Raw genomic sequence first — 19,626 nt, 5'->3', positions numbered from 1 at the left:
CATGGCCAAGGTAAGAAAGGCTGAAAGACGACCACCACTGAACAAGACACACAAGCTGAAACGTCAAGACTGGGCCAAGAAATATCTCAAGACTGGTTTTTCTAAGGTTTTATGGACTGATGAAATGAGAGTGAGTCTTGATGGGCCAGATGGATGGGCCCGTGGCTGGATTGGTAAAGGGCAGAGAGCTCCAGTCCGACTCAGGCGCCAGCAAGGTGGAGGTGGAGTACTGGTTTGGGCTGGTATCATCAAAGATGAGCTTGTGGGGCCTTTTTGGGTTGAGGATGGAGTCAAGCTCAACTCCCAGTCCTACTGCCAGTTTCTGGAAGACACCTTCTTCAAGCAGTGGTACAGGAAGAAGTCTGCATCCTTCAAGAAAAACATGATTTTCATGCAGGACAATGCTCCATCACACGCGTCCAAGTACTCCACAGCGTGGCTGGCAAGAAAGGGTATAAAAGAAGAAAAACTAATGACATGGCCTCCTTGTTCACCTGATCTGAACCCCATTGAGAACCTGTGGTCCATCATCAAATGTGAGGTTTACAAGGAGGGAAAACAGTACACCTCTCTGAACAGTGTCTGGGAGGCTGTGGTTGCTGCTGCACGCAATGTTGATGGTGAACAGATCAAAACACTGACAGAATCCATGGATGGCAGGCTTTTGAGTGTCCTTGCAAAGAAAGGTGGCTATATTGGTCGCTGATTTGTTTTTGTTTTGTTTTTGAATGTCAGAAATGTATATTTGTGAATGTGGAGATGTTATATTGGTTTCACAGGTAAAAATAAATAATTGAAATGGGTATATATTTGTTTTTTGTTAAGTTGCCTAATAATTATGCACAGTAATAGTCACCCGCACACACAGATATCCCCCTAAAACAGCTCAAACTAAAAACAAACTAAAAACTACTTCCAAAAACATTCAGCTTTGATATTAATGAGTTTTTTGGGTTCATTGAGAACATGGTTGTTGTTCAATAATAAAATTATTCCTCAAAAATGCAACTTGCCTAATAATTCTGCACTCCCTGTAGAGGGTGCATTCAAATAAACCTGATCACTCTTTCTTTAGCAGTTAATATACAATGAGTTAACACTGTAACAGAAACAATGTGTACTCTGTGGTTATGAGGTTAGTACCAACTATGCAACCAGTCACTGTCAAACATGTAACATCCATATACATGTGTTATAGTCGGTATTTTGCTCTTACCTTCGCTTGTTCTATGCTGTACACCTGGCCTTTTTTTAAAAATTGCTATGGCTATATCTTCTCAAACATCTTCACTTTTAGCTGATGTGAGAGATTTTACATGGTGTTCAATATGAACCAGCCGAATCAGACATTGCAGAACCGGGTGCTGTACATTTAGCACTGAAAGAACTGACATAAAAAAAGCAATAAAGTCTGACTGATAATAAAGACCAAGTAGTATTTGATAAAACTGAAAGAATAAGAACAAAACAATAACAATTGTAAAAAAAACAAATGTGACAAATAAAGGCTTCATCCATCTATCATAACCTTGGAGTTGGACTTCACATTTTTCTATCGCAAACCGAAAAGTCAAACACATCAGTTTTTTTTTTTTAGGATGACCTGATTCTTATCTACAAAGTCTAAAAATTTCTGTTTCACTACATTTTTAGATACGGCCAAGTAAAATAACAACACAGGTATTTAATATGTAAAGATTACAATTAGAATTCTATTATTCTTTTCTAATTTGTGGAGCCTCTCATGAAATATACGCGCGTTAAATCTGCATTTCAAACGCGTGCATGATATCATCCACTAGGTGGCAGCAGAAAATAAATGACCACATTGCACCACTTAAACACTTCCGGGTAACGTTTGTTCGATTGTAAACACTTGGGGCTTTAATCTGAGTTGTGTAAGGTGTGCAAATAGCAGAAACACACAGGCTGTCGTTTGTGAAACACCACATTTTCGGTTCCCGTGTTTAATACGGAGCCTATTTACTATTACTCGGTTATGTTGTTCCTCCGGACCGCGGCTTTCAGCGCCAAAGCTCTGGCCTCTCTGCGCCGCGGACCAGCCGGCTTAACCGCCTCCAGAGCGACCGCTACGTACGTCCAGGGCCAGAGCCCCACACCACGCATCCGAGAATACTTCTACTATATCGACCATCAAGGACAGGTAAGAAAGTAAACTAGCTCTTCAAAAAGTAAACATCCGGAGTCTCCCTTTAGCAGTAAATATCATGTTAACTTTCATTCCTCTACTTGCAGCTTTTCCTCGATGATACCAAAGTGAAAAACTTTGTCACCTGCTTTAAAGGTAACCAAGAAACATACAGCACAGACTTATTATTTATTTTGACATTAAGAAATGACAGCGTTACAGTTACAACTCTTGACTGGCCCATCATTTCTTTATAATTGAAAATGGGCAATGTATGTAATGATTTATTAAAACATCCAAACATACATGGAAATACAGTTTAAGGCATAAACAGTTTGTATAATTCTAACGAGCTTGGAACCTGTCTTGGATTTTGGCACTCTTTTGTTCTCATCGCTTCATTAATTCTGAGGTCCAGGCTCAGGGAAGATAGTGTTTTGTTCTTCCGTCCCGTTTGGTATCCTCAGTACATACTGCCGACAATTTGAGCCCAAAATGTAAAGTTTGTATTCATCACTCCATACGACCAGTTGTCATTGATTTCTCAGTATGGTCACACCCCTTCTTCCCATCCTTAAGAATGGCTTCCTGGCTGCTTCTTCTTCTTCTTCTTCTTCTTCTTCTTCTTCTTCTTCTTCTTCTTCTTCTTTTTTTTTTTTTAAAAAAAAGGTACAGCGTGTAAAATATCACCGCTATATGCTGGTAGATTGCAGTTGACAGAATTCTGTTTTCTTACCCCTCCCAAATCATGTGCATTATCGTAGCTATAATGACTTCTGTAGAACAAACAACTCTGGCCAGCGTTAATCTGTAGTAAGAGCAGGCAGTCAGTCCACTATTTACCTCAAACATCAGAATTCTGGAGGATGCTGCAAAACTTTGTGAATGGAGTCTGATACACATCAATGAATCACTTAAGCTCACATCTGTCAGATGACATGATATTGAGATGAGGTGATGAGGATGTCCTGAATTTTTCTGTTGGTTAGCGGTGCTGTTTTACCAGTGTTAGCTGCTGTTAGGCAGCATTAATGAAACTTTCTCTGAAGTGGATCAAACCTTGCGGTGAACCCCAGGAGAACTGACGGCATCCCATGGGATGTTGTTAAAGCCTGCGTGAAACAACTGTCAGGGAATCCTCACCATGCTGTTCAACCTCTCCCTGACTCATGCCACCATTCCCACCTGTCTGCCTTAGCCATCATTCCCATCCTCCAAAAGACTGGAATAGACAGCCTCAATGACTACAGACCCATAGCCCTTACGTCTGTAGCCATGAAGTGTTTCAAGCAGAAGGCCCAACAGCAGCTGCACTTCCTACGCATCCTGAGGAAGAATAACCTGGACCAGAAGCTGCCGCTGGTCTTCTACCACACCTCAGTGGAGAGCGAGCCGTCCTACTGCCTGGGTGTTTTGTACTCCACTACTGAGCCCAGGATGTCCCACACCTCCAGACTCATGAACAGGTTCTTCCCTGGGACATTTAGACTGTTAACAAACATTGTTCTCCCACACCCCACCCCTGCCCACCATCCTCACCAATCTGAGCTATGGTCTGAGTAAACCTCACCATTCAGACCACTTACAAGAATGATACACGTGATAATGCACTGCTTCCAAGCACTTTGTTCTCCAGTGTGTGCCTTTATTTCCTTTTTGATTGTATATATTTCTCCTGTTTGTTATTTATTCCTTCTGTCTTACTGTTATTCATGTACAAATGTTAAATGGTTATATTTGAACCATTTGCGCTTTTTAGATTAAAAACAACTTATAAGGTGTATTACATATGTGGCCGGTCCTTAGCTATGTACATTAAACACATGATGTAGAAATACTTCAGAAAATAAGTGCTTGAGACCACTTATACCAGGTATTTCAGTTAATTATAAAAATGTCTGGATTCTTGGATGCAAGGAACCAGACTAAAGAAATGAGAGGTAACTTGTGACATTTCACAGTACCGTACATTGATTCTTAAATTGCAGCCAGCTTGAATACATTGTAGTGTTGTACATTAAACTGGGAAAAGAAAAAAAAATTAACTTTGTGATAATCCTTGAGAGACATTTAAATTGTGTTACACTGAGATGATAAACTGTGACATTTAATTATGGATTTAATATCACATTCTTATGTTATACTAAAAAAGTTTTATACAAACTGTAGTGCGATGTTCATATACAGTTGAATTATTTTATTTTCAAGTAAATTGCATTAATACCACTTGTGAGACCATTACTGATGCCCTCATTTTTTATTTATTTGTTTTTTGTTACCAGATAAGGAATTCCTAGTCTTCTTCTTCACTCGCCTGCGCATGAATCATAGTGGTCGTTACGAGGATGACTTCCCCTTCCTGTCACTGTGCGGCAGGGAGAGGAATTTCCTCCGCTGTGATGACCGACCTGTGGTCTTCACCCACCTGCTGCAGAGCCCCACTGGACCGCAGGGCGAGCAGGAGCTGCTATCATACTGTGGCGGCGCAGAGAAACTCTCCGTCCTGTTCCGCCCCGAGGCGCTGTACATGCATCCTGTCAGCGGGCGAGTTTACCACCCCTGCTCAGAGCTTTCAGGTGGAGTCGGCCTGGTCAGGTCGGCTCTGGCAATTGAACTCAGCCCCTTCTTTGTGTATACACAGGAGCAAGACCAGTCAGGACAGCCTACATACTTTGTATGGGCAGGACAGAAGCACGCACTGACCAATGAGCTTGCAGGATACTTCCCTGTAGCTGAGCAGGGCAATGGACACCAGGGAGAAGTGGGATAATTTGGTAATGATTCCAGACTGAGTTTAAAATCTTCTTAGGGATGGGATGTGTGAGAAATGAGAATCACTAATGAATAATAGCTCCAACATTTTTTTGGCTTGCAAACAAAGAAATGCCTTCTTTTGTCTCCGTGTTTGAGGCTGTGGCCCACTAAAGGTGTCACATTTGAATTCGGTTTATGTGCCTGAAGCGATGAAATTATCCAGACAGTCAAAAGAGTACAGCTGTCTAGTGTTTAGGACTGTTACATTGCAGCAAGAAGGTACCTAGTTCAAATCCAGGCTGGGACTTTTCTGTGGGTTATTTGCTCTGTTGTGGTCTTCCTGTGCCTGCGTGGGTTTCCTCCTCTTGCTCTTTCCCACAGTCCTGAGATATGCGTATTTTAGGAAGGATGTTATTTATACTTCTGTTCTATTAATTAAGCTGTTCTCCTGAGGAAACTTGAAAAGAAATCCAAGTTGTTGTATCACAATAGAATGTGGTGTAAAACTGAGTTTTTTTAACAGTTGTATATATCATATTATAGTTACAGTTTTTGCAAATTTAGGTGCAATTCCTTTTAAAGAAAGATTCAGATGTAGCCTCACTTTTAAAAGTTGAAACTTGATACAAATGCATTCATTGTGTTGAATGCAAAGTCTAAGAGTATTCATTTGAACACTGTAAAATCACAAGCAGTGTGAACTGAAGTGTGCTTTGGAAATATTTTGGAATTAAACTAATAACATATTCCAAGGTTTAGTTTTCAGTTTATTTTTGTCACACAAAAAACAAAACGCTTGGACACTGCTAGCACAGGCGCCTACAGAAACGCAAAGCAGGAGATGAAGCATCGCTGAATATGTTTCCAAACCAACTTCATTTTAAGCCAAAGACTAGAAAATATGGTGAAGCAAATCTTCCCTTTGGCTTCACCTGCACAAGTGCCGAGGTAGGTCTCCACTGCAGAATTGGTTTTCCCTGCGTCGGGAGCAGCGCTGGGCTGTTTAAATCACGGACAAACAGTATCCCACATTCGTGATTTAGTTCACAAACACTTCTTGTAATGACTAACTACTCCTGACATTTTGGAGATATACATACTATACTTTATACAGTAAAGTTACAGTGGGATACAAATGATATCAGGCTGATCCTGCCACGATTTGTTCCCCCCGGTTCAAATCACGGACAAACAGTATCCCACAGTTATTTATGTTTTAAACCTGTTTTGCACAGAGAGGCATTTTTTGAAAAATGTATTGATAGCAATGTTGAATATTATTACACAGGAAAAAATACAACTACATGTAAAATAATTACACCGTGACGCCTCTGCCTTTCTAAATAGAGGGACAGTAACTGCGTGTGTGTATGTAAGCGTGTAAAACCTGCAGATAGTCAGATTAACACATTTTGTCTCTATCTGCCATTCTGCAATTCATCTCATGTAAACAATAACGTGGCGCACAGCGTGACGTGAAAAAAGGCACATACCTTTGACGTTGCATGATGAACTCTGTATTCCTTGTCCACACCTAAACGCAAAAAAGGAGTTTTAAAGATCTCAGTTTTCGGTGATTCGAAACGCCGTTTACGTGTGGACGAAAGGTCAAAACGCATAGAAACAGCTGCGTTTTCAAAAATACCCGTGTAGGTGCGGACGTAGCGTAAAAGAGTTTATTTTCTTACTACCTGTAATTTATTGCAGATTACTTGTATTTTCACAATTGTTTACTAAATGTTTGAGGTGTGAAATAAACCGCAATGGAGCAAAATATGGGTGTGTGTGGTTGGAGGATGTGTTAGTGCGTGCACGCGGCGGGGGGCGCGAACATTTTTCTTGTAAAACAAAGGGGGGCCAGCAAAAAAGTTTGGGAACCACTGGGTTAACTAATGATTGTACATTGCCCATGCATGTGAATGTGAGTTTGAATAGTGTGCCCCTCTGTGTTAGCTTTCCGACAGACTGGTGCCTCTTACCCTGTTGCAGCTGGGATAGGCTCCTGCTGCAACCGCTCAGGTCCTGTGGCTGCACAAGCCCAAATCATTAACCCTCCACCACTGCGCTGTGTATTACAACTAAACTTCTCCACTTTGCTCTTATCTGTCCAAAAGACATTGTTCCAAAAGTCTTGAGATTTGTTCAGGTGCAACTCTGCAAATCTAAGTCGTACTACCATGTTCTTTTTAGAGAGAAGAGACTTTCTCATAGCAACCTTCCAAACAAGACACGCTTGTTCTTTCTTTTTTTATTTACATTCTCTTGTCATAATGGTTAACATTTAAAATCCAGAGGCCTGTGGCTTTATGGTTGTTGTTTTTTAATTTTCTCTAAGCATTGAGCAGTATGACCTTGGAGTAAATTTGTGTGATGTTCACGTCTCAGAACACTGTGAGAGTGTGTTAAAACAACCCCTGCTGTGACTGGCCCTCTCAATTACCTATGGAAGCACTAAGGATGTGTTAGTTTTTCATAGGACTGCATAGAGTCACGGGAAGACTTTTTCACATGACTCTAGCTCATTGCCAGATTTAATTTCAGCTTGACATAGTGGCCTGCAGATTGTTGATAACCAGAGATGGGCAGTAACGCGTTACAAGTAACACGTTAGTGTAATCCGATTACTTTGAGTTTGATTCCGTAAGTGACAAAAACATTAGCGTCCGCTGTTCGAAGAAAACTTTTACAGCGAACCCGCCCCCCTAAATTTCCGCACAATCACCGAGTACGCTACGCTGCCACGGGAATGTGAAATTCACAGAGAAACTCCCGGATTCTTCCACTGACATGACAGCTGCGACACACCTGCACCAGGGCGCATGCTCCACTCTGCTAAACAGGTGAAAATAGAGCAACAGGACCGCTGATTCTTTGATTTTATTTATTTTCTGCTGTGTTTTACGTGCATCTATTTGCAAGAGTGAGTTTAAACACAAAAGCCTATTTTTTATGTGCTGGAATGTGCAGAAAATAGGTTTAAATGTTAAACAAATTTCTTCCAGTCAGAGAATGTTGCATATAATCAAAGTTTTGCTTAATGCATAAAGTTAAAAGATTAAAACTAATAAAACAAGTTTTAAAAATATACTTTTTCATTTGATTACATTTTATATGATGGATTATGCAGAAAAATGGTGTAAAATGTTTTTAAAGATTAACTAAGTAACTAATTACTTTCAAAAAAATAAGTAATCAGTAAAGTAACAGGATTACTTTGGGGGGGGGGGGGGGTAATAATCAGTAATTAGTTAGTGATTACTTTTTTCAAGTAACTTGACCAACCCTGTTCATAACTATGCAACTGACAAATAAAGAATCTTGAATAAGGTTAAAACCAGGGGATGCTTGCTGACATTTTGGAATAAATTTAGTCAGAAATTAGAAATAATCAAATAAGATATTCCAACATTTTCATGGCTCATTATAAATAAAGACTAATTTTGTAGTTGCAATATTTTATTTATTTATTTATTTATTTAGGACAGTGCATGTTAATGAACATAAATGTAAAAAAAAAAAAAAATTACATGAATGTAAACATACCAGATTATAGCCAAAGGCTAATTTCCATCTGTTGTCCTTAAACATAAAAAAATAAACATAATAATTCATAAAAATTCATCATTCATTCATAATAAAAACTCCATCACCAAACTTACACATACACACCATTCTGTTCCCAAATAAAACATTAAAACTATACAACTCATACATGATCACACACTTGATTTGTCCATAACCAGTTTTTAACCTTTGCCTTAAACAAATTGAATGTCGAGCATTCTCTAATGGGTTGAGGAAGACTGTTCCACAGATGGCCTCCCTTAACAGAGAGGACGTTCTGCCCAAATGCTGTCCGTCTGTGGGGTATAAACAAGTCTCCTCGGATTGTAGCTCGAGTGGTCCTGTCTGAGCTTTCTTTATGGCTAATGAACTGCTTTAGTGGTGGTGGAGCAAGGGAGTGTAAGACTTTATATATTAAACACACTCTTTTAAGTTTCACTAAGTTATTGAAGTTCAGTAATTTATGTTTTTTTAACACATGACAGTGGTGGTGGGAAGTCGGTTTTTTGTCAAGTAGTTTTAAACTTCTTTTATAAATGTTTTCAATAGTTTTAAGTGTTGTTGGACACGCAAGTGACCAGGACGTCAAACAATAGTCCATATGAGAGATGATCATTGAGTAAAAATAAGTTTTTGCAACATTCATATTTAAATTATTACGTATATGATTAAAATTTCGATTATTAAATTTAAGTACCTGGGACACTTTATTTATGTGACTCTTGAAGGATAATGTTGGGTCTAGAATGACCCCAAGATATTTAAATTCTGGAGCTAATTCAAGCTCTACTCCATCCAGGAATATGTTTGACTGCTTCAAGTTTAAGGGGCGTTTTGAAAAATACATACAGACAGTTTTTGAGGTGTTCAACATTAGGCATGAGTCCTCCAGCCAGCTATGCATTAATGCTAAAGCAGCTGTAAGATCTTTTGCCACCTGCTGGACACTATTTGCTTGCGTATATATAACTGCATCATCCGGATACATTTGATCAAATATATTTGGACAGACTTCAGGTAAGTTATTGATAAAAAGAGAGAACAATAAGGGCCCAAGAACAGATCCTTGAGGAACCCCTGTATCACAGTCTAAATATGGAGATTTAACCCCATCCAACACCACACACTGTTTCCTGTGTGAGAGATATAAGGCAAACCACTGAAGAGCCTGACTGGAGATATTAAACTGAGTCAATCTGGACAACAATATCTGCATAGATGGTGGGTTTTTACATTGCGTGCTGAAGGTTCTCGCTCCTTCACAGCAGGTGGCCACATGGACGCGATATTTTGAAAGTGAATCCAGTTTTTATGATCCAAAATTGCGTTAGGTTAAGCGCATGACTCGTGACACGGGCTGACACTAATGGGAATCACTAGACCATAAATGTACGCCAACAAAGAGACTAACTGAAAAGTCTTTAATGCAACAACGTGAGCCGTGGCTGTATTTCCCAGCTGCCCCGCTCCGTCTCTGCCTCAGGGGGTAAAGGAGTCGGTGGGAGAACTGCAAGTCCCAGAGGTCTCGGCATCAGCGCTGGGAGAACATGGCAGCGCCGTCCAGCAGTAGCACGTGCAGCGGGGTTATGGAGCGGTGTATCCGGGAGCGGGTTCCCCCGCTGCTCACCGACTTGTACCAGTTCACCATGGCGTATGCGTACTGGCGGGCCGGTCGCCACGACGAGCACGCCGTGTTCGAGCTCTTCTTCAGGGACAATCCGTTCGGCGGAGGCTTCTCGCTGTTCGCCGGGGTGCACGACTGCCTGCTGTTCCTGCGCAGCTTTCGCTTCGCAGACGAAGGTGAGGAGATCAACTAACTACATGTTAGTTTCACTGACTACAAACTGGACATAAACGCTAGATTAAATAATAAAAGTCTCGTTATTAATCCGCTGACAGTCACTTTTGTCTCCCGTGGAGCTCTGGTAGGCATACAGAACTGGTTGCGCAATACTACTTATTATTTCTTAAGAACTGGAAAAGAGAAAGTAGTGACTTGTGAAAACTTACAGAAGCCCAAGAAGCAACTGTGCTTCGTTAAGTTCGTAAAGTCCAGTTTCCCCAAAGCCGTTAAGAATACCACCATTAATCGTATGATCGTGTTACTATTTGTTCCACCAGCAGCAGCTTTGCTACTCCAGGACCGATTTAACCGCAAAAGGCACACAGGGGCTCTGCAACCTTGGCTTTATGTAGGAATATAAGCAAATCATCTGTAGCCCACTGCACATCTACCTCAGACTGACTGCGAGGTGTTAGTGCTCTGTCTGTCTGTATGAGAGTGACAGCAGTCAGTCCGAGTGGGACCACTGTTGATTTTGGCTACACCAGGCACGTGCAGAGGGGGGGGGCTAGAGGGGCTTGAGCACCCGCCCCTTTCCTGATGGGTGCCCAAAGTGCCCTTTTGTTGAGGCAACTTTTTAAAAAAAAATAATAATTTTTTTTTATGTGTGCGTGCGTGCGGAGTCCTGTCTGTGCCCCTCAACAATAATATTTAACTATTAATCACAGTTTTGCTAAATAAAAGGATCTGGCTTGCATCAGTCACATGATCACATTTAACCAATGATCACCCTTGACGGCAGAACGCGCTGGTTACGAGCCGGGAACGAGCTCACAAAGAGCACGCGCATTTTTAGCGGTCCGGAGCTGTAGGAGAAACACAAGTTAACTCAGAGACACAGACTGATGCGACAAAACCAGTAAGTAGGTGTACAGCGTACACTGTAGTGTGTAGCACCCAGGAGTATTAGCTTATTACGTACACGTTGGTAAGTTGTCTTGTTGCAACTGACGAACTGAAACAAACGAGCGTGCTGTGTGTGCAACAGCGCGACAAACATTACCTGTCCTTTTATTAACTGCACAAGTAGTGCTGGTCATAGCTGCTGGCTACCTGGCTGTCATGGGTCTGTAGCTCTGTCACCGTTTTAGGGAACATATTTAGTTTTAAAGTAAGTTTCCGGGCTTTTCCTGCCTTTCTGGAGGGATTATATTTCACTAAAAAACGATCTAATATGCATGTCCACATAATAATTATTATAATTATAATATATTAAAAAACACAAGCTGTATTTTAAAGAAGATACATTAAGAAGCAGATTATATTAGATTTATATTTTAAATAAGACAAAATTTGGATTTTACAGCAGTAAAATTATTGTATCTCTACAGTTTAAAAATGTAATAAGCTTTGCCCCTGCACAGAGTGGATAGTGAAACAAATGGAATCATCATAAATACATTATTTCATATTTATTACTTCCCCCTCCTCATTGCTTTATTATTGTAGCTCTAGTAATAAATAATAATGTAAGGATTCTGGATCAGCACCATGATGCCCATAGTATATACAGTATTCTGAAGAAGGTCTAAAATGTCACTGTGTGTGCGTGCATGTGTGTGTTTTATTTAGATGGATTTTTAAAAAAAATATTACTCATGATATAACATTGTCCAGACATGGCTGGTAAGGACATGAGGAGGAAACAGCAGGAGCTGTGTGAGGCTACTAAAGGCAGTGCTATAACATTTTTCTGTCATCATTTAGATTAAGTGCAAGAGTTGTTAGGTGTGGATAATTAGATTATAGTTTATTGCAATAGCAAGTTGTGCCTTGTTCTCAGATAGACAGCAAGTGGAGAGTGATATATGAAATGATGGGATGGAAGGAAGAAGAGAAGCAAAGAGTGATTCACAGGCAGAGCCTAAATTATTTCTCACAGTTTTTTGTTGCCTTATGGTTCCAAGCGCTGTCACCAATCTTTGCATTTTGTTATTATCTCATGACACTTGTTTAATCAGCTACCATCTCTCCTATGGACATTTTAATGTCTACAGTCTCAGATCAACACAGCCCTGCCCTTCCCATATTAGATTCTTGATGAATGTGTGTTGTTGTTATTCAGCCTGGTTCAATGTGCCCCTTTTTAACTTTGAGCACCCGCCCCTTTAAACCTCTCTGCACGGCCCTGGGCTACACAGATATGCCAGTCCAGCATCAGTATCAGATAACATGACTGCATTAGATGTTCCTACCTATCCCAGTAACTAATGTTAATGTGCTGCCCTCGCTTTGATTTAGGACTGTTTCAGTGTTTGAAAGTGATGAGGTTTGCACAGTAGTACACAGCAGAGGAGCACTGTTTCACACTGCCTTCAAAGTGGTGGACCTATGATGTTTCTTCTATACATGTGTTGGAACGTGTACTTGAGTAAAAACAGGAAATCTATTTTCTCGACCACAAAAGTATGGTCTAAAGTAGCATAAATCATCAGTTAAGTAAAACCACCAATTTCTTTGCAATACTTGAATTAATGCACTTTTTAAAACTTTAGCAGCTGCACAGGTGAAAAGTAATCAGCGCTAAGACAGGATCACTGTGCCACACTTGTGCAACAAACATGTTTAGTCTAACCTTCATTATAGTCGCACCAGTGATTTACAGGAAACGATGTGATTTTTTTTTTTTTTTCTGTTCCTGTGAGTGTAGGTGCGTGAGACAGGAGGACAAACAGAGAAGTGAGTCAGGAGAGTGTTACAGGGTTGTGTTAACATTTTGTGTTCATGGATCCAGATGTGGAGTTCCTGCGCTCTGTCATGCCTCCAGACACTGACCCTGCCTTCTTCCAGTTTCTGCGATGCCTCGACTGTTCGGGTGTAACGCTCCATTCCGTCCCCGAAGGCACTGTGGTCTTTGCCAGGGTGAGCTATGAGTCTTTAAGGTTAAACTGAGGTTCAAAGGTCACAGTCTGAGGGACTAACTAGTGCTGCATGTCATCATATCTTCAGGTGCCTCTCATGGAAGTGGCTGGTCCACTGGCTGTGGTACAACTACTGGAGACAAGTCTATTGTGTCTTGTCAACTATGCCAGGTAATACATAGTCATATTTCTGTTTTTCCTGGAAAAGTAACGTCCTGGTTATTTTCCCATGTTGTGCCATCTTTAAAGCTACTGCGTTCACCCCGAGGACCTTAGGAAATATATTTCTGAAGAATTCTATTTCATATTTGGGAAAATGTAAATAAGCTTATTTGCGATATTTTGTTTGTTGCTTTCATGGAATATAAATGTCATATACTGTAGCTTCATTGAAGCAAAGCTAAATTTATATAATGGACTGTTGCTTCAGTGTCCTCTCTCTTCTCTGTTGTCAGTCTGGTCTGCACTAATGCTGCCCGTTTCCGTCTGGCGGCAGGCCCTAAGAGGAAGCTGCTGGAAATGGGCCTCAGGAGGGCTCAGGGTCCAGATGGAGGACTCACCGCCTCCCGATACACACACATCGGAGGTGATTGCTGTGTGATTACTTTGTTTTGATCTTCCCAGATCTGTACAGATAACTTGGCACATTTGTGGAGTTGTCACTTAAAGGGTGCTTTCCTATATATATATATATATATTTTTTTTTTTTAAAAATGCCAATATCAAAAATCAGAAATGTGATTTTTGATATTGGCATTCCATCCAACGAAACTCATGAAGAGGACGCTGTCTTAATGAGAGGATAAAAGCATCCATCTGTAACCTCTGAAGGAATGTAGCGATCTGGACTTCATTTCCATGCTGTCTTACACAGCGTGTCTGCAGTATTTACTGAAATTCCCAAAGAACATTACTATATGACATCAAATGAACAAAAACCAGCATGTTTTATGTTGAAATAATGCATGAAATAATGTGGAAATGATTTTCTTCTGTTCTGCATACACACAGAGGCTTTAGCTTTATTCCATCTTTCAGGGTTTGATCTTACCAGTAATGTTCAGGCTGGTTTCCTGTTTGGAATCCCAGTTGCAGGGACCATGGCACACTCGTACGTAACTTCTTTTACCTCCCTGGAGGAAGTGTGGCCGCAAGTGAGTATGTGCACTCTGTCTTTACGTCATCTGAATGGAACCATACCATTCAGATAATTGAGCTACACATCTTATGTGTTTATACTGGCAAACCAGAACATGACTTCCATTTTACACTCGGCAGGGTTTGTAAAGATCAGCTGTGACATGTTCCACGACTCATTAATGCAAATATCTTATGGGCCAATCACATGGCAGCAATGCAATTATGGCAGCAATGCAATTAATTGAATTAAAACATGACTGTACTAGCAAGGTCTACCAAAAAAGCTGGTCTGGGAGTTTATGTAAGGTAAAGGTGATGTAATATTAGACCACTCGGCGACAGTGAGGAGGAAGGCCCCCCCCCCCCAGGTGTGGGGGCCTACCTCCCCTTACCACACTCCCTGCCGGTGCCTGATGCCCTCGTGTGTTGGTGGTTCCCGGTGTCTGGGATTGGCCGCTCAGGTATGTACTGGCTCACTCCCAGTGGCTGCTTGACAAGGCCTGGCGCCCGGGACTCGGTCGGGCCCCTTCTAGGGGGTGGGGCACCCCCTGACAGTGGGCCCCTGGGCCCGGGATTCGGTCCGTCCAAAAAACAGAAACTACCAGAGAGAGTTGACAAATGAAAATGAACGACGTGCACCAGTGGCATATAAACACCACAGTCCCCAGCCACCTGAGTTATTACCACCAAAACTACGGGATGGTTCAAAAGATTCAGCTCCCATTTGAACCCTCATTTCAAAAGTAGAGAGGGTATCAGTCTCCTGAGGGCTGGTTTCACAGGAGAGGCACACGTTAGGCTCTCCTTCTGTTGTAATTTGGTAACTGAAATGCTCTATTGCATTTAACAAACTCTTAAACGTCTTGTTTGTCTCTTTACAGACACTTTCGGCGGTGAACGGGGACCATAATCCAGTCGATATCATTTCTTTAACAAAAGGCTGGCTGAGTCGTGTGTGTGAACTTCTGGGAGCAGAGCCAGGGAAGATCCATGAGGGAGAGCTGGCTGCTTTCTTGTCTTATGCCATCGCGTATCCTCAGAACTTCCTCCCAGTGATTGACAGCTACAGTGTTGGCTGGTAACTCCTGCCTTACATTAAGTTTTTAAAGTTTACACTGCATATATGAGATAAAGCTGACAAATTGGCAGTTTGGCTAATGAAAGCCAGAAAACTAAGAAGCTCTAAAAACTAAAGGAACACTTTTTAATCAGAATAAAGCATCTAGTCACTGAAACTTCTGGGATTAGAGTTAAAATAATGAGACAAGCCCCAAAACAAAGGTGGAGGCCACTGACATTTTTCCCTCATCTTTTCTGACTGATTTATTCATTGGTTTTGCATTTGGCTACAGTCAGAGTCACTACTTTTAGCATGAGGTGATACCTGGACCCTACGAATTGATGTTGTAGAGGTAATCCAACTCCACATCAGTCTATCACAAGGTAGGCTGGGTCTTCCAGCAAAGTTTGAAGTGCATGGAAGAGATTCCAGGAGACAGGCGGTTGCTCTAGGAGAGCTGGACTGGGCAGGAAAAGGTCTTTAACCCACCAGCAGGACCTGTATCTGCTCTTTTGCGCAATAAGGAACAGGATGAGTGATGCCATAGTCTTATGAAATGACCTTCAAAACAGGCCACTGGTGTGAATGTCTCTGAGCTAACAATCACAAACAGACTTCACAAGAGTGCCTGATGACCTTGGAGCACAATTAGCATTTTCCATACAATATTAGAACTGGCAGGTCCACCACTGGTGCCCTGTGATTTTCAGTTTAAGAGCAGGTTCACCCTGAGCGCATGTGACTGATGTGTCTGGAGAAGCTGTGGGGAATGTTATGTAAAATCATTAAACATGACTGGATTGGTGGTGGGTCATTGATGGTCAGGGGAGGCATATCCATGGAAGGACACAGACTTGTACAGGCGAGGCAGTGGCACCCTGATTTACATTAGGTATCAGTTTCATGTGATGAGAGTATGCAGTCAGCTCCTGGAGGACGAAGGAATTGATATCACTGACTGGCCCTTCTCTTTTCTCCATTCCCTAGCTTTGTTTCCATTAAACAAAGCTAAACACAAAGCAGTTCAATGATCTCATCTATTCTGTGTGTAAATATAATTTCAGTAGCGGCATCTTGAACTTCTGTGCTGTGGCACTGGTACTGTGTGAGCTGGGCTACAGGCCGGTGGGGGTTCGTCTTGACAGCGGGGACCTTTGCAAGCAGTCCCTTGATGTGCACCGTGTCTTCAGACTCTGCAGCGAGCAGTGAGTAAGGTGTCCTCCCGTCTGTCTTTAAACTTACAGTGAGATATGTTCTGACTCCTCCAGAGATCTGTGGCTCAAGTCTAATTTTGTGTCACTGCTTTTTGTTTCCTCTCTTATTGTTCATTTCATCTCTGCAGATTCTCCATTCCTGCTTTTGATTCCCTGATCATCGTTGGGACTAATAACATCTCAGAAGAGAGCTTGGCTGAAGTCAACAGTAAGGTAAATTGAGTGGCCATACAGGGTAATTCATTAGGAGTCAGTCAAATTTTGTGACTTGTAAAAGCGACTCCCTGCAAGACCTTTCCATGTCATCTTGATGTGTCATTGTCTTAGGAGAACGCGATCAGTGTAGTTGGTGTTGGAACACATCTGGTGACTTGCACAAAACAACCTTCCCTTGGCTGTGTATATAAGGTGATTTAATGAGAATTCACACTTACTAGCCTCTCTCCTCTCCTGCCATGTTTAACACCTGTATGGTTTTGTTTGTTCCTCTGTTCATTAGCTGGTAGAGGTGAGAGGAAGACCCAGGATGAAGGTCAGTGAGGACCCAGAAAAGAGCACTGTTCCTGGGAGGAAAGCTGTCTACCGGCTAATAGATCCTGAAGGTGAGAATTGAGTACTACCTGCTGCAGCTGAGCTTCTTTCTCTGTGTGGCACAACAACAGGAACGCCACAAATTACTTGTTATAAATGATCAGAGACAGGTCCGTGAATGGCAGTATGATCGTCCCTTTAGGCAGAAATGAATATGTTCCTGTAAATCTATAATTGGTTTCTGTCCTTTCTCCTCTACAGGTCATCCATTTCTAGACGTGATATGTCTGGCGGTGGAGTCTCCTCCAGAGGCGGGACTCCCACTGAGCTGTTACCCCCTGGGATGCAACCACACCGCCCTCTCAGTCACTCCAGCTCGGGTCACCTGTCTGCGTCAGGAAGTGTTTAGTAAAGGACAGGTGAGGATGGGCCGCTCTCTCAAACATTAACAGACAGCTTATGAAGAATTGTGGGATAATCACACTGAAGACATACTTTTTTTAATCTTTGTTTCTTAAAGATTTTCCATTTAGATTTTTAATCAGTGACTAATAAGTTTACAAAGAACACCAAACGTATGTAATATAACAGCAAAGAAAAGTACTTTCTTTAAAAACTATAAAAAAAAAAAAATCACACTTCATGTACTAAACATTACCAAACAAGCCACTATAGTGTGTGGGAGCTTTGCCTTTATGAGTGTCTCCAACATTTTCTAGGTCACACAGCCTTTGTGCAGCGCTGCAGAAACTAGAGCAAAGGTCCAGCGCTCCCTCCAGACTCTGCACCCTCGGCACAAGAGACTGCAGAAGCCGGATTCCTACACAGTAAGTCTCAGTACAAGCTGTACTGAATGCAAGAGTACAGACCAACTTAGTCCTTCACTAAGATGCAGAAATTAACTCTCACAGATTGTGAAAGATTTCTTTACCTATGCCTGTGGCTTTCTCTTCCACTAGGTGGCCCTCTCCCAGAAACTCGACAACATGGTCAAAGAGATCCAAAAAGGAAGCAGCAACAACACCAACTTTCTTTTAGCCAACTAAAGCGAATCAAGTGTTTCCTAAATTGCCTCACAGAAGTTCTTATATTTATAGAGCATCGTCTGAATGAACCCTTACAGTGGGGACACTCCAAATACTGGAATAACAGCTGTTGTGTCGCCTGTGTTATTCAGATGTAACGAATGTTTTTAAAGAAGGATTAAAATAAAGGTGTTTAGTGCAAAGATCATCAGGGTTAGACACTCTTTCAGACATATCCTTATAGTTATGTTTTCTACATTTGGAAACTTTCGACAATAAACATCCAACAAATCTAAAAACAGGAGCCGCACTGTGAAATGAAGACATAACAGCGCAGAAATAATCATATTCTCTGAACCAGACTTTGCTGCCTTGTTGCAGATTAATATCATTAAGTTCATGTTAAGGTGCTGAAGAAAGACGTGGTTGGAAACTAGAAAAAAAAATAGAAAGCTGCCCGTGCATTAATTATTTTTCATATTAATAATATTCTAAACTTGGGACTAAGACTCAGGTTAGTGGAATTTTTTTAAATAAATATGTAACCTCAGACCCTTTGATCATGCTTTTGAAAAAGTGGAAGCAATTACAGGTTGATATTTTAGTTCCTGTCAAAGATTATGATTTTGTTTGACAGTATAGAAGCTAAGGAAGTTTGACCCTAAAGTATTTGTGGTTTCTTATCCATAACACTTCATCCATAATCACAGTAATCAACATTTTTATGTAGGTGAGACTACACAGGATGAAGGCACTGAGGAATATCGAAATTTCAGGTTACTTTAGGTTCATCACACTGTCGTCTTTTCACTTAAATTGAGAGGAAATCACCAGATTATAGATTACGTTTCCTTTGTCTACATGATATTAATGTAAAATGATTCATATGTAATATGTAAAACACACACTTTTCATATTTAATTGTAAAATTCCAGAAATCCTGCCATGCAAAAAAAAGTAAATTATCTTCATATAATCACCTTGAGTGTGGGGGTCCTTTAAAATTCTTACTGATAACTTGTATTTAATAATAAAATCTCATCTTCAATAACAAAGGCTGCTTTTTGTGAGCAAGAAATCACCACTTCAGTTGTATTTACATCTCTGAACTTTCCTGCTGTATTACTGCAAATTATAGCACTTTTTTAACCAACAAGTGTATTGATTGTCATTGAGTGCTTGATTTATGGAGCAGTTTTACCTAATGTGTTTCTTTCTGGGCTCTTAATATGAAAATAAAATGACACAACAATTAGGTTTTCATCAAATATTCACATTTGTTTTGAAAACGTATGCTCAAGTTAAACATAGAAATGTAACAAAAAGTTGTAAACATAAAACAATATTATTTATGTTAGTAATAAACAAGCCCAGTTTCGTAGTGATATGTGTTAGTAATAAAAACCTATTCACAACTAAAGTCTCTCAAATCCAATGGAAGGACTCAGTAAAAGATAAATGGCTGCTTGTGTTAAATCCACACAG

At 40.9% G+C, this 19,626-nt stretch overlaps 2 protein-coding genes across 2 annotated transcripts; both read left to right on the top strand.

The window, feature by feature from the left end:
• Window positions 1-1,826: 1,826 nt before the first annotated feature.
• cunh8orf82 (chromosome unknown C8orf82 homolog) lies at window positions 1,827-5,656 on the top strand. The gene is made up of 3 exons (XM_040004102.1): window positions 1,827-2,164; window positions 2,257-2,305; window positions 4,432-5,656. The coding sequence occupies exons 1-3, from the start codon at window positions 2,000-2,002 to the stop codon at window positions 4,917-4,919; spliced, it is 702 nt and encodes a 233-aa protein (XP_039860036.1). The 5' UTR covers window positions 1,827-1,999; the 3' UTR covers window positions 4,920-5,656.
• A 3,378-nt stretch (window positions 5,657-9,034) lies between these two features.
• Window positions 9,035-19,294, top strand: naprt (nicotinate phosphoribosyltransferase). The gene is made up of 13 exons (XM_040004098.1): window positions 9,035-10,267; window positions 13,045-13,172; window positions 13,260-13,342; window positions 13,627-13,757; window positions 14,210-14,325; window positions 15,193-15,389; window positions 16,436-16,576; window positions 16,714-16,798; window positions 16,913-16,993; window positions 17,085-17,187; window positions 17,378-17,535; window positions 17,836-17,943; window positions 18,076-19,294. The coding sequence occupies exons 1-13, from the start codon at window positions 10,015-10,017 to the stop codon at window positions 18,160-18,162; spliced, it is 1,671 nt and encodes a 556-aa protein (XP_039860032.1). The 5' UTR covers window positions 9,035-10,014; the 3' UTR covers window positions 18,163-19,294.
• The last annotated feature ends 332 nt before the right edge of the window (window positions 19,295-19,626 follow it).

The sequence above is a fragment of the Simochromis diagramma genome, unplaced genomic scaffold (genome assembly GCF_900408965.1).
Source record: "Simochromis diagramma unplaced genomic scaffold, fSimDia1.1 OVJJ01000477.1, whole genome shotgun sequence".
Lineage (NCBI taxonomy): Eukaryota > Metazoa > Chordata > Actinopteri > Cichliformes > Cichlidae > Simochromis > Simochromis diagramma.
The sequence above is the reverse complement of the archived record's forward strand: the minus strand, read 5'-3'. Positions and strand labels throughout refer to the sequence as shown.